This window comes from Colius striatus, chromosome 4, assembly GCF_028858725.1.
Source record: "Colius striatus isolate bColStr4 chromosome 4, bColStr4.1.hap1, whole genome shotgun sequence".
NCBI classification, from domain to species: Eukaryota; Metazoa; Chordata; class Aves; order Coliiformes; family Coliidae; genus Colius; species Colius striatus.
Window position 1 is genome coordinate 62,914,821 of NC_084762.1, and position 15,999 is coordinate 62,930,819.

Below are 15,999 nucleotides of genomic sequence, written 5' to 3' on the forward strand. Positions count from 1 at the left end.
GTAGCATGAGCAAAGCATTTGGCTACAAAAGGTAAACAAAACCAAATCCCTGCTGCAAACTGGCAATAAATTGAAGGGTTATAAAAAGAAGGAAAAAGTAAATCAAAAGTGGAATCCATATTGTCTTGTTCTCCTTGATAACTGCAATAAACATCCAACTAGCTAGCAATCTTGTTATAGTATCAGGATAATCTGCTACTAACTTTCAGAAACAGAGCTCTTAACTAAAAGACATTCAGAAAATGTAATCCTCATTCTAAGGTTTAGATAGAATTTCAAGAAGAAACTAATGTCCTTCATGAATTTAACAGATTCTGAACATCAAGAAGTAGGTTTTTGGAAGATGAGTGGCACTTGTAAAGGAAATATGCTAGTATTGAGGAGATGCTTTTTTTCCATGTAAAGCAAAATGACAGCAGTGTTGATGAAGCATATGAGGAACACAGGGAGAGTTTTTGAGTTCTAGGACAAAAAGATGCATGCATAAGATGATTTCTGGAACAGCACTGGCCAAAATTGTGGCACTGTGAAGTCTCTGTCAGTTTGTCTATATTGACAACTGGCTAAAAAAGAGGAGAGTGTGCTTATGGAGATAAAGATTTTATTCCACACTGTGTCAAGTGTTTTCTCAGGGATTAAGCTACTTGGAATTGCTACATCTTGGTTTCTTCAACTGTAATATAACAATCCATACCCAATTTACTGACAAGTTTTGCAGCGCAAAACAATACAGTAAAAAACCCTTTTTCTTTAGCAGGGCAATACTTGACATTGTCAGGCCATGATGTTTCTCTGATGTAACTCCACACTTTCACTCTCCTTCCCAAAGCTGTTAGCTCATCCTTGTGAGATTTGACCATCTGCTGACCACTACACAGGCTGCTCCTGGCAAACAGGTTTTTTTTGAGAGACAACATAAGCAGTGGGGAACAAGGAAAGAGGATGCAGATCAAGTCCCACCATGGCAGCTCCACAGTTGCTGGTGGGCCCAGCAGGGAAACATAGACTTACTACTGAGGGATGCTCTATAAACCAAATCCGCAGCAAATCAGGACTCGTGTTTCCACTGCTTTTCCTTTTCAATAGCAGAGAACGATATAAGCACTTGCAGCGCTTGATAGCTACTGTTGATATAGCAGGAAAAGCTCTGCAGGTCTCTTTCATCACCTCCCCCACAGGTGCCTTAAGTGGAATAGCAATCAGCCTAATAGAGCTTGATAACCATCATCCCACCAAGGAAGGGAAAAAGGTACGGCAGCACTGGAAATATTCTCTGCCATTTGAGAAAGGCTTCCTGTCAGTTGCTGCTCTCTGCAGAAGTATATGTTTAAACACACTACCTAGAAGACTGCTATTTTTAGTACAGTGGTGCACTTCAAAGCATTTCCTGCTCAGAAAGTCACACCAAAAGTAAAAGGAGAAAACATAATGTCTCTGCTGCCTCCCCACACCCCGATGTCTCCTTGCAGAGGCCATCCCATTGCCGCTCCACTGCAGTTTCCAGATAAACTGCACACTCCAGTGACTAATTACTTAAAAATACAACATTCCTGGGGGAAAGTTTTAAATAAACCTGCAAAATAGGTAACACAAGCACACGGCTAATTTTTACATAGGAGAGGAAGAAGGGGGGGAGGTTGGAAGGACGCAGGAGGATGGAAGAATTTAGCACAAGAATTTGTGTTCTAGTCTTGTACTAAATAGTTCCAGCTTTGATCTAAATTTAGGCAGTGAGCACTTCCTGTGGGAGACAGTCTTCCAAAGCTGAAGAGTTTTTGATGCTAAATATTTTCAGTGATTTTATAATTGGGGTAAAGTGGTTATTTGTTTAAAGGCCTGGCCTTCAGCTAAATAAATGCTTACATTATTTTATATTCCCTACCATTTCCTCTCCTACTCCAAGCTGGGCTTCTCCTGTTTATTCAGCTCCAGGTTTCACTGCATTTTAAGTAGGTTTTAAAACTCTATTTACAACCAATCAGAGCAACAAAAACCCTTCTGTCATTATCCAGCAGCCTTCCATCAGAGCTGCAGGACTGGTTTCTCATTACCCCAGTGCTGAGGAAGCCCAAGCACTTCAGCCTTTACCTACTTCATCACTACTCCTGCACTGCATCATGGTTTTCTGACCAGCCCCAGGTCCCGGACTTTCCTGTACCTCCTGTTCTCCTTCTCCTGGGAGACAATCTCTGCCTTGAAATTTTAAGAAATGGCAATGCATCCATAGTGCATAACCCAACCCCGCCCCTGTTCATAAACATGAAGCCTAAAATTAAAAATGAATAGACAATTAACTTTACAAACTTCATAATACTGAGGCCATGATTTTCAAATGCTTGAAGATACATAAGTCTCTTTCTTTAGGTGTAAACATGTAGCTATATAAGGCTAAATTTAGAGTGAGGTGCAACTTGACTGTCTTTAATCATGAAAAAGTAAGGCAGCTAGTTTAAACTAGCTGTCCAGGCTACCAGTAGTCAATGGGAACATCACAAGGCAGCAGCTTACCATCTCTATGTTAGACACACATTAGAGTAAGACAAAAAAAAAATCCTGGAGTGTTTTTCTGGTTTTCCACTGATGACAAAAAGAACTCATAGGACTACCTCAGACTAGATAGCTAACTTTTAGCGGGGACAAAATCTGCTCTATGTGAACAGGTTCACATGAGAAGGCATTTCTCATCTACTCACAGAGATCATTAAAGAGGACATTTTCATTCTTTTAGAAACTTAATTCTTGAGAAGTAAACCATCTGAACGCCATGCTTTTTATCTACTTAGATGTATGTATTTTTTTCTTGGTGATTACCAAATTCTACATTCTTGTCCCATATAAAAAGCTCAGGACTGAAGGATCTCTACCTTCAATCCAGTATTGACTTCAATCTATAGAAACTGAAATTGGAATTGAAATCTATTAGGTATTTTTAAAAGTTTATTCTTGCCAGTTTAGCTATGAGTATCTCAATGTCTGTGTTTTTCTAGACAAACAAAGCATAAGTTCTCAGTGAGAATCTAAGTCTTCCCTCTACAGGCACTACAAAACAGCACTTGTATTTGGAACTAAACTAACACCCAGGCTTGATAACAAATCCCTGTAGAAATTAGTGTAATTTGGCTCAGTTTCCCCCAAAAACATGGGAAGGATTGAAAAACCACAATAGCTCCTACATAATGGCAATATCTTTCAAATTCTGTTGGAACAGGAGAAGTGAAGTAACCGTAGGAGATGCCTGGATAACTGAGATTTTAACAATGCTGTGTCCACAATGTAGTGTCCTATTCATTCTTTACTTTTTGTGGTTATAACCACTGTTGAAAGAACTGTCTGCTGGTTAGAGATTGCCAAAAAGACAAAGGAAAAAGTAAAAGAGTCCAGTGCTGTGACTTAAGGCTAAGAAAATATCATCCATCCCTCCTCAGCCATGAAGTACAACACAGAAAATACAAAAAAATCTGTATTTATATATGCACAAGAATAGAAATAAAATATATTCTCAAAAATAAACATGTTCAAAGACAGTTCACACATTAAAAAGATAAAATTTTTTAAATGTGAAGGCTATATGTATGAATGAACAAGTCATGAACGTTTGCACAGTGTATGATCTGATCATGATTTACAAACTAAAGCTTCATTCATAGGGCACTGCTTGGGGATTAATGACCAGCTGTGAGAGTTGATAGTACAGGACAAAGCTAAGGATCATTAACTCCATATAGTTATAAACTCCTCAGAAAATGCCTTATACTAAAATTGATATTGTGATTACCCATTTTATAAATAACATCAACAGTAATACTGAGGTAGAAAATTGCCTTTGCTGCATCCCTTTTTCTTGCAAAGCTCTGAAAACTGGAGCATTCTGAGTGGTGTGAAGCTGGTGCTTTTTCAAAGTGAATTCTGCATGAAAGTGAGTGAAATAACAGTTTTTACATAGGTCCTAACAACAAACAGTTTATTAGTATGTTGTGCACCAGAGCAACCAGAGCAACAAGCAGTCTTGCACAGACTGCAAAATTCAATGCAGATAACCTGTACAAGGAGGTATGATCTCTGCACTTAACAATTAATTGTCCATAGGAATCTGGGGTTGAATATGAAAAATTTGTAAGTAAAAAGGAAACCCAAAATCAACCCTCCTGTAACTAACACGGAAATTATTCCATTTGCATTAATTTTAATTTGCAGATCAAGTATTGCACGAAGACTAGTAATGTAAAGTTGGTATCAGTCCTTTCAAAAAACCCACTTTACCTGGCAGAAGCGTAGTTGCTATGCTGGGCTAAGTCAAGAGCCTATTTAGCCCACGGCAGTTCAACAACAGCCTATGAGAAAAGCTGTCAATAAGTGAGCATTAACCAACAGTTACAAGTATTCTCTCTTTGTCTGACTACCACCTGGAAAAGGTTCCCAAGAGTTCAGCCCCGTGTTATCCACCTCCTCCCAGGCAGAGTCTGTTCTTTTAGACAGAGTGATGGTCACAACTTAGTGACACCTAATTGGAAAACTGTGTGAAGACTGGATTTCAAAAGATGGGTAACAGCCTCCTTAAGTGTCAAGAAATTACTCTTAAAGAAAGTCAGATGGCAGGCCTAGAACATCACATTCACACATAATGCAAAGATTTGCTTACCTGTTCATTAGGCTCAAAGCTTATCTCTTCTTTTTCTGTCCTCATAGCTATCAACTTTGTGCTACTTGAAGAGTCTGTCTTACTGTCCAGCCGCTCCAGTTTTGGGGGTATGTCTGGTAAACCAATATCTTTAGTATCATCTTTATCTAGCAAGTAGCGAAGTAGTGCATTATTATTCTTCTTAGGACTCGCTGGCTCCTGTTTAACAGTCACCTCCGAACCAGGAGCTGTGCTACTGGACTCCTGGTTCAGTTCTTTGCCTGTGGCCTCTGCTGTGAGCTTGGCCAAATCTACAGGAGAACTACTGTCCTGCAATAGTCTGTGCAAAATTTTATGCTTCTCCTTGAGTGAGGTTCCATGTGCTGAACCAGACCCAGGCAACCCTCCCGTGGAGTCCTTACTAATGTCTCCCATGGTACTAGACAAAGGCGAAGGCTCCATCTGATCCGATTTGGTGGTCAGCAATTGTAAGAGCTTTGTCTGGCTTTTCCCATCGTGCAGTTTATTTTGTCCATCAGGTCTCTCACCACTGACAACCGGTGGCATGTTGCTCTCGCTATTCTCCTTCTGTTCTCCTGAATGGCAGCTGCTCTCTGCTTGTCCAGTTGTACCTTCTGATTGCTCCCCGTATAGTCCAAAGCAGTCTTTAGAGTCCAGGCTTCCCATCTTGTTTAGCTGGGGAGGATTCATATTCACAGGGGAATTTTGTACATTTCCCATTTTTAAGTCAGGTGAAGCCAACGACGAACCTAGAGAAACGCCGTGGCCCTCGCTGAGGGCCTGAAGTGCGTTCAGGGAACTGTTGGTGTAGTTATGGCTATTTCCTGTGCTGCTGCAGACTCCCACGGGTGAATGCAAGCTTCCTGCAGGGGAGAACTGACTGGGTGGGATGCGAGGACTGCCTGCCACTCCAGGGCTCACACGATGCCTTGGGGAAAGCATAGAGTTTGGCTGCCCTGGGTTCATGCCAGGGCTGCTTTGTGAGGGGCTATTCATTTTTAGTGCATAGTTACTACCCTGAGGAGTGGATGCTTGGATGCTTGACACATGGTTCATTCCCCCTGAACCACCAAACCTGCCTGCTGGCATGCCCATTTGTTCCTTTGGGCCATTTATGGCAAAATTTATATTGCTACTGATGGTCATATCCTGACCTTGGTTCCCACTGCACATGGCCTGATGGGCAGGGCTGCTGGAGCTAATTGGGTTCAATATCTTCCCCATTCCTTGTCCAGTCAAATCCTGATTCATTCCACAGACATTCTGCTCTCTGTGTGGCAAGGGGAAGAAAAACAAGCCATTAGGTAAAATGGCAGTGGCCAAACTGCAATTGCATTACAGAAAAAGAAGCAAAACCCCAGAACTTGCTTTAAAATAACACAAAAACCCTACAATTGAAAACAAATTGACAATTTGACAAAAGTGATATGCAACTCTCAACATGGTTGCACGTTAATAACATGGTTTTTCAGTACCTCATTAACAAATCAGTGGCGGAGAGGAAAAACAAAATTATACCTCATTTAAATGGCAGTCATTAGAAATGCGGACAGGTTACAATTTCAGACTCTCTCCCTTTTATGTATATCTCTTCCTTACAACTCAGCAAGAGCTAACATCTAGAACTGACAGAAATTTAATCTGAAACATATTACTCAAACAAATACATGTTTTACAAGACAGCTGTGGAGAGTTGTTTGCTGGAGTTTTAAATTTCTATGAGTTAGCCCCATCATAAGGATAGAGTAGGCTATTTGCCCACCAAGTTCATAGGGAAAAGAAAGTTGAAAGAGTCACATTTCTACACAGCCAGTGTATTTCAATACTGCTCCAAAACAGTATATGAGAGCATATAAGAGAGCTACTGGAAACTGCTTCAGTCTGTTAGCAATCCAATCCTGCACGGGCATTTAGGAAAAGAGGCAAAGAAAAAAAAAGCACACATATAGGAGCTGAAACTCCTATTTTAGAGATGTAGGCTGTAAGATGGAGGATCAGAAGAGACACACACACAGTGAAAAAACTCTTGTGAGAGCACCTGAAGGTCACTTCTGTTTTCTTCAGTAGATTTTAATTAGTTTATGGGAGGATGCAATATACTATTTACTTCTGTCATAAAACTCCTATCAGAAAAATCAGACATATTCTCAAAAACTAAAAGAGACAGAGTCAAGCTGATTTGCAAGAAAAAACAAGTCCTTCTGAGACAAATAAAATTGACTCTGGACTTCCAAAACAAAATACTAACGGAACATTTCTAATATATATTTTTTGATGAGATCAAAACCATTCCCACTTGCACAGGGAAAGATAAACCCTTTGCATTTTGCTAAAGATGAGAAATGGAAGAATTGAAGCACACAGAGCAGTGAAGCCTGGTACTCTGTATTTGTTACCTTAGGTACAAACACAAAGGTGAAAAAAACTGTAAAAAGAGGTGAATTTTTAAAACTTTACTACAAATCCAATAGTAGCAGTGTTCTGCTAAAGGGAACAATATTTGCAAATGCCATTTTTAATTCAATGTTGCTTTTTTAAATTTAAAATTTAGCACTTCATGAAATACCAAGTACATTCATCAATCTAAAGAAAACAGCTTTTAGTCAGGTCAATTTCCAAATCTACAACTTCTGTAAAATGGTTTCAGTTTTAATGACATTTACAGCTGTTTTCTTACTCCCCAAAAAAGTGCTACAGTGGACACAGGGAAACAGCACTGTAATTAGAATCAGCAAATAAAACCTGAAATAAAACATGACCCAAATACACCAGCATATGCAAAGTCTTAATTTAGATTTTACATTGAAGTTCTGAAGTCAGTGATTACTTGTCCTTGACTTTAACATAGTATTGCCCGTGCCTTTGAAAAAAAATAATAGTGGTGGCATTTCTCAGGATTGCACATGTGAAAACCACTACTCCAAGCACCAGAAAATATAAGAAATTAAGAGAAAAAGTAGTTAAAATATGCCATTTCTCTAAAATGCAGTTCTTACATTCTTTAAAGAACACACAGGCCCAACATATGCCTGTGAATTACAGGATTTATCTTTCAAGGATTTATCTTACCATTTATAAGCCCAGAAATAATCTTACAATCTTTTCTTCCTTTAAGCATTGATTTCAAAACCTCATTTTGTTTTCATGCTATCAATTCCAGGTCAACTGAACATCTATCAGCCTTAATCAATCTATTTGCTTTGGCAACTTTGTTCTTTTCCTGTCTGTCTGCAGAGTGTGGATGTAATAAACTGGTCAGCATTACCTGTGAAGCATATGCAAAGAGATTACAAGTTGAGGTTCACTGGTCGTCTGAGAACGGATGAGCTTGCTCTTCGTTTGGGCAGAAACAATCGTGCCATCAGACAAGGAGAACCGATAAACAGGACTAAACGCTAGTCCCTGCCTCAGCACTGCAAGGAAACAATATAACAGAACAAAATTAATGAGAAACTATCCTACAGGTACCTTAGCTGCTCACATCTGATGTTCTAAATCCACCAGCCCTGATAACACAGACACTGTGTTAATTAAAAAAAAAAAAAGAAAATAAATATATGGGTTGCATATAAAATAAAGGATCCCACATACTGTAGAGTTATCAAAAGAAAACCTATGAAGAGTAAGAGCAATAACAGAATCAATATTTACATAGTATTTCAGAAGTGGATCAAGATGTCTATTTCAGTTTTCATCAAATAGGTGTTGACCTCCTTTTGTTCCTCAAACATTTTTTCATCTGTATCATCTCCACCATGATGATTAATATAAATGTCTTTAGTTTCTAGATCATTTGTTTCCATTAGCCTGTATCTTTTACTCTCTATTGTCCGCTTAAATTATCCTGTAACAGTCACTCTTGCTACTACTTTAATTTTAAAAGTACATAAATCTCTTACATGAGAACAATGAGAAAAGGAGAACTGGAACACACTATTATTACTTTTTAAAGAAGAAATAAAAAATATACAGATCAATTTGGAAATACAAATACCTAATCCAAAACTGGGGCTGTGCTATCCTTACCCAATGTTCGATATGACAGTATTTCAGGTTTGAGGTTTACTTTACTGAACATATTCTGCAGCCCTTGAGTTTTCGGTATAAATCTGAACTTCGACAAACTCAGTTCTCTAACTTCTGTACACCTCAGTGACATTTCTTTAATTAAAAATGAAAACCATATTACAGAAAAGCAAATCTCCAAACATTTATTCTCCTGTTCACTCTTTGCCATCAATGAAACAACTCTGATAATTTTCAATTCCTAGTCCAAAAGCTATTACGTTAGGATTGTGGATATGGCAGGAGGGAAATACTTAGCTTCAGAATTTTTATATAATTAGGGAAAAAATAGAAATGAAGCACTATAAATACTTCTAATTTCCTATTTTTTTCAGATGTACACCCTTTCTGTGGTTTTGATTTTGTTTCTTTTTTTTTTCTTAATTAATAGTATCATCTGATCTTAATTTCGTTGCTTGCCTTTCAATATTTCCTGTTGTAATGAAATGACAAGGCTTTCTGAGTGTGGTTTTATTAAATAGTCTCCTCTACAGAGCTAGCAGATTTTCAGCCTTGCAGGACTGGTTATGATTGCTTTCCTTCCTTGTCCCCCCCACTGTTATATATTGTTCTGCAAGGTTTTAAAGTATTATTTAGGCAGTGAGAAAACAGGAAGCACAATTTAAACAACCAGAAGGGGTTTTTCAGAGTAAAAATGCAAAGAAAAACAAAAACCTACAACTGTGAAACAATACAAAGCAAAATTTCACTGTTAGGTATGTCATTGTTTCAGTTTAACCTTTGGGCACCAGAAGGTCCAAAGCTCTTTAACTTTAGCATATACCACATCAGGAAATTCCAGTACTCAATGCCAACAGGATACAAGTGAAATCTCTACTTAAATCATTTTCCAAACTAATTCTTTAAGCAAACAAGAATGTTTCCATATTCCACTTGAGGAAATGCTATTTTTCTAACTGTGACCAATAAAAACTCACCATATATTTTGCACTTTATGCTGAGAGTTAATTTGAAAGCTTTGTGAGTTTTTTTGTTTATCAAGCTAATGCCCTTTTTCCTCCCCCCACACTGTTAACACTGAATTATATGCAGATCATTACTTTCTGTGGTTCTATTCTCAAACCATAATGACAAAAAAAAAATGCTAGAAGTTCCTCAGTCAAGCACAAAGACGCTACTGCCCAAGATACATCTTGTTTTAATTCTCAACACTGTAGGTTAGGGAAAGAAAACATTTAGCCATTATTCCTCTGTGGTGCTGGATATCTTGCAGCAAAGCAATTCCAGAGGATTTTCCGCCTCCTTTTTCTTATCACTCACTCTCCTCACTTCAACAAGAAGTAGAGAGTTCCCTCGTTTAGACTAATTCTACAGTTTAGACAACAATCCTAACCCTTTCCTGCAAAATGATACAGCATAAACTCCAAAACATGAATATTTTTATCATTTCACAGACAGCTTAGGGGGAACCCACTCAAACCTCAGCACTGGATGCAGAAGCTGCTCATTTGCTCAAGGATAATTTGAAGAGGATCGAAGTACGTGTCTGAATGTCATAACAGAAACTCCTAAACCAACTTTGGCACAGAGAGGTCCTTACCTGAAACTGCTCTCTAAACCCATGTTGTAACTTTAATTGCATACTACTTTCTTCAGTTCTGTGTGAAACACCAGGATAAGGCTGTGAACTTTTAGCGTTCCTACTGTAACAGCCCAAAAGCTGTTACCTAAAATATCACAGTATTTCTGTGCCTGCATATTTCCAAAATGAAACCTAAAGGTTTCATGAAAGCAGAACACATTAAAAAAACCTTGACTAATGTTGCATGACTAAGTGTCATTTTGTGTATGTGTATTTGATAGAATTTCAGATTCGAGTTACTATTTAGTTTCCAAGACAGCATGCCAGTTGTTTAATGACCATGGCAACTATTTGTTACAGGCCAGCTGTAAACCCTGTTCTACAGCCACTAACTCAAAGAACGATGCTCCTGCACTGGAAATGTTACACTTATTCCCCATTGGCTTTGAAAAGATTTTCCTGCGTACAATAAAAGGTTATTTACTTCTAGTAATTCAGAGCTGTGTTACTAGAATTAGCAGTATTAGCATTTTATGAAAAGAAAAATCCCCACTCAGTCACTACCACAGAAACCTCATGTGGAATGTCTTATGGTGCAGTACTCTCCCACACCTTACCTACCATAATCTTGACTGAGTAGATGTGCTTTTGGTTTGTCCAATAACACTTACCAGCTAGACACAGGACAATAATACAGGTTTCCAGATAGTACATCCAGTGCTCTATCTTTGACAATTAATACTGAGTGTTTCTCACAGGAAATGAGAGAGTAAAAGCCCATTTTTGTTGAGAGAAGGAATACAGGTCAACGAACTGCAATGTGTAAGCTGAGGTTCTGAAGAATAATGGATAGTGAATATTTTGGTGGGCAAATCACCTTCCAATATGGCACAGCTATAACAAACAGGCTAAAACAAACAGGGAGAAAGGGACAAAACCTCTCTAGAAAGGGTCATCACAGTGCTACACAAATCAGTTTGAAAAAGGAACCGTCAGTAGCCCCTGATTGTTCCATGTAAACATAACAAGGAGAACACAATCAAGAAATACAAATGACAAACAGTTTAAATATAGAAAGGGATAAAAATATGAAACCTAACCTTCCTGGTGATGCCTCTTGGCAAAAGATATTTCTCCCTCGTGCTGTGAATGAAACCGCTGAATACATCTTCTAACCAAATCCTCCCAGCCAGGTTTCATAGCTGCTCTCATGGTACTTGTGTCCAGTGAAGTTATTTTGCCTGATATTAGAGAAGACATTTGTTAGAGCAATTTCCCCTCTGAGAGAGGAAAAAAAAAAAACAACCAAATTTTGGTTTCACAATACCTTGTAGATCCTGGCGAGTAGTAAAGCTCTCTGATGAAGGAAGAAGTGCTCTTTCCTTCATTGGAGCTCTTCTTGCAACACAAATCAAGCAAGATTGCAAATCTTAAAAGAAAAACATTGCTACAGTGATTTGTATGGAAGAGGAAGATTTTGTTTCCACACAGGATTCAGAAATTTCCTTTTAAAAAAAAATATCACTAATTCTTTTTGGACCAACAGAACAGATTTTGTACCAATAAAAGGACAGACAGAACTCAGTGGTTTTACAGCTTCATGATTTCCTACAACATTAAACAACACAGGAGAGGTGGGTTTGTTTTCTTTTCAGAAGAAAAAAATTACCAAGAATATCACCACAGCCCATTATTATTGGCATATACCTGTAGCAGCTCAACTGCATAGGAGATAAAAAATAAACCAGAATATACTGCATGCACAGAGAGCACATTTCTTCAACACTCAACATTTTGCACCTTCTAAGCCACATTTCTTAAATGTGCCACAAATGTCCCTGATAAAGTACCTTCATAATAAACTGGTTTTACTTGACTGAATACTTAAAAAAACAATCTGAGGAAATTTACCTGCAGTAGTAGTAATGATAAAGGAAATGGTGAACCACGGTTGCCTTCAAATTCTAAGAACCCAAAAAATTGCCCATTGCAACTTTCCTCCCAGTCAGTCACAGTCTTCTTACAATTGCAGTGATATAAAACTAGGGTATCTTTTTAAGGCAGAGTTTCTCTCAACTGCAATTATATTGGTTTAACAGGTAGCTGCATGCAAGTGTATACACTCATAATCCAAGATGAAAATGTACTTCTACAGTTAAATGGAAAAGGAAAAAACTTTCAATTTTTCAGGATTTATAAGCTACTTTATCAACTGCACCGCTGCACTGAAAACTGCTGACCCACAACAGCAAACACACATTGAAAGCGGTAATTACCTTCCCCATCCTCCTTGAAGGAATTTGGTTGAGACACAGCAAAGCACTGCATAGTTTCATATTTCTGATGTGCTTCCTGGTTATCATGGCCTTCTTCAGAATCAGCAAGAGGTTTTACCAGCATCCGACAATTAAAGGTATGGCTGTTACGCCTAGGAGTGTCACCAGACCAAGATCCCCCGTTCACTGAGGAAAACAAAGATCATATAGTGAGATAAATCTGGTAGCAGTCATTTCTGCTGCTTATCCACAGGAAATTAATCAAGTTGCTTTGCAGGCTGGTCGGGAAATCAGCTCATTTAACAACAACAATCTATTTTTAATATTAGAGCCCAAACCAGCCTATAACAAGGTAATTTATAAAATTCTCAGATTTTAAGAGCACTGCTAACTTCTTCAGCTACTGTGGGTTTTTTTCAGGGGACTTGAAAAAAAGGGACAGTAGAAAAACAGGATAAAAGTCTAATATTTGTGTGTGTGCAAGTTACACAGCACAGTGAAAAGCCTACTGCATAGATAAGTTAGTTTATGTGTCTGGAAGAAATGAGGCAGTATGTAGGATCTGCCAAATGAATTGTAAAGCAATTAATTCAAAAGAGGTATCAGCACTGTATAAAAATCTGTGTCCAGATTAGAAACAGAAAGAAAAGAAATTAACATGCTTGTATAAAATCAGGAAGCAATACAATTGGGAATATATTATAACACATAGTCTCAGCTACAATGGGAAAGACTGAAGGGAATGACCTGGGTACAGTGACGGATAAAACTAAAGCCTAACACAGTGCTTAAGACCAGTAAAAAAGGAAACAAAATCCTGGGATGCACAAATATAGGTACTGGACATCAGTCAGAGTGAATTAATGTAACACCGTGTAAAGAAATAGCAGGGTCATATTTAAAATACCCTCTACTTGCCCTCTTCAGTTATAAATGCAAGAATGGCAGTAATTTATGGCTTTTAGCCATGTACATTTTTGATTCTTCCAAGGTTTATAAGTAATAAAATGCTAAAGCAAATTACATAATACTTTTTAAACTGCTATGTGTAAATGAAGTGCCCATATTGACTTTCTGGTTTTTCAGCTGCTCCAAAAGCCAAGGATCTTAAACCAATACTAAAATAAATTTTTAAATGGCTGCAATGAACGAACCCAGTTTTTGAAAGATAAGAGTAAATGCTGGTGAGTCTGAAAACACCAAAATAAAAAATTTAGCATAAGGAGTTTCCTGATTTTTCATTTATATTTCCTCTTTCTTAGTCCATTCTTAGAATAACCAGCCTGTACAGAGAACTAACAGAGGGTTCACATAGATAATGCTCTTTCAGTGATTCACTCTGGAGATCCATTAAAAATATCAGCTAACATGAATTACTAAGAGTAATTTTAACAAAGAAGGATCTGAAAAGCATCAGGGATGCTTTTGAGAATAATATTAATCATTCATACAGCCTATATATACATTAAAAATAAATAAGAGTGTATATGATGGAACTGTAAGTAGTGGAAGGATATTAACTTATGTTACTGAAACGTCGACTTATAAATCCAAAGTTAAATAAGTAATGGTATGATATGAGGAAAAGATATATACCTAAAGATTTTGGCAGCAGGATTTTGACAAACTCATTGTGGTCCCCTACATGCAGGATGCTATATATGCTTGTGTTCATCAGCTCTTCTTGGTTGTACCTTAGGTACTGTGTCACATTCTCAGAAACAAACACAACATTACCTTCTGGGTTCACTACAAAGAAGAACCCATCTAGGGCCTAAAGGGAAAAAAAAAGCAGAAAGAAAGAGAGAAAACACAAAACCAAACAATCAGATTAACAACAAGATACATAGAAAAATAAATATTCTCTTCAGAAGATATAGTTGCATCTGCATCCATCTCAGTGATTACATTCTTGTCTGTAATGGCAAAGGAGACATTTCAGATTGAATATCTAATCTTATTTACATCAAACAACTGTAAAAGCTCAGGAAGATGGACATCTTGCAAAATAATGAAATGACACATGGAAGCCAACCAAAGAGATTGCTACCTGGCTAGGAAGTACGAAACTTGGACCAGAAGCTGGTTGTGCTAAATCTAGAACCTGTTCACTCCTCTATGCAGCACAAGAAGACTGATCACAAGAAAACATCAAGATGGGCTGGCTCAAGGCAAGGAAAATACTGTCAGAAAGAAAGAGAAAGGCTCTCTCTCAACCCTCAGCAGTGGAACTTATAGAACTGAGGTCCTATGCAGCTGGGAGCACAAGGGATTAAAAGCAGGGGAGGGCACAGGGAGCTGAGATCAGGCAGTCAGTGAGCAGTGAGGATGAGGCAGCTTTAGTCCCTACTCCCAGGACTGCTTTATTTTTTTTTTTTCATTCAACGCTCATTTAATTGAGTCCACACATAATCCAGGGAACAGGAATCAGATTTTCACCTCCTCAATTCAGCTCTGAGATAGTCCAAAGGACTGTGAGGAAGTGTCTAAATTAGTAATTTCTGCTGATTGGTTCCCCCCCCCCCCCCCCCCCCCCCGTTATATCTTGTGACGGTGACAACCTATCTGGAGGATTCTTTCCAAGGTATCTGTTGTATGTTATATGAAACCTCAACCAAATACTGCATCACTTTTACTTGATGAGGATAAAGAAAAATCTGAGTATTACTAAGAACTTCTCATGAAAACTTTCTTTTCCTTACGATACAAGCATGACTGTGGACAGTAGAAGTATTTAAAAATACATCCCTCTGTCATATGAGCAGATAAAGAGAGATAAATGAAAACTTGAAGCATTCAATTAACAATTAACACAGACAGACTTCTACAGCTTTGCCTGAATTATTCACCTCTCTAAGGATTGGTGGGAAATCACTAGAACAGTTGTTAGTTATTGCATCTTCAGGGACAGAAACAAATCAGAAAAACAGGCAATCCATGATTCATTATGAGTTAATTAAAAGCAACTGGATCCATACTAAACCTGACCTCAGCTCACTGCAAAAGTCTAACAGGGAGAAGCCAGCACAGGCAGCACACCAGCAAGCATATACAGGCATGTGGCATTTTTGATACGACCAAACTTGTACATTGTACAACTTGTATGCAGGTCTTAGCAGAAGTTCTCAAGTTCACAGGCTGCAAATAAGTACTAAAAATACTGTACCCTACTGAGCAGTTAGCAGATCCAGACAATACAAAAAAACAAAGGAAAGTTAAGGATAGATCTTATTGTTGTCTTCAGCCACATAGCAGAAGGTTAAAGAGAAGACAAAGCCAGACAAGGGAAGGATGAGATGCAACAGACACAGGTTGCTAGGCAGGAAACTTCATGGAGATACAAGAACAAAAGAATTCACCATGAAGATGGTCAGACATGGCAGTAGACTGCCTGAAGAAATCTCTTTCCCCAGAGATACTTGCTGTAGCTGGACCTGCTCACAGGGGGTGATGAGACTACTGTAAGCTCCAGAGAT

The 15,999-nt window shown here is 38.2% G+C and overlaps 1 protein-coding gene across 2 annotated transcripts in view; it reads right to left on the reverse strand.

The window, feature by feature from the left end:
* NCOA2 (nuclear receptor coactivator 2) overlaps positions 1–15,999 on the reverse strand; it is a 196,106-nt gene that overhangs the window by 37,744 nt on the left and 142,363 nt on the right. For both annotated transcript variants that reach the window (XM_061994944.1, XM_061994945.1), the window contains exons 7-12: positions 14,120–14,297; positions 12,524–12,709; positions 11,575–11,676; positions 11,348–11,488; positions 7,905–8,052; positions 4,640–5,909 (exon numbers count right to left, since the gene is read on the reverse strand). In XM_061994944.1, the coding sequence (XP_061850928.1) occupies positions 4,640–5,909; positions 7,905–8,052; positions 11,348–11,488; positions 11,575–11,676; positions 12,524–12,709; positions 14,120–14,297 (2,025 nt within the window). The remainder of the gene's footprint in view (positions 1–4,639; positions 5,910–7,904; positions 8,053–11,347; positions 11,489–11,574; positions 11,677–12,523; positions 12,710–14,119; positions 14,298–15,999) is intronic.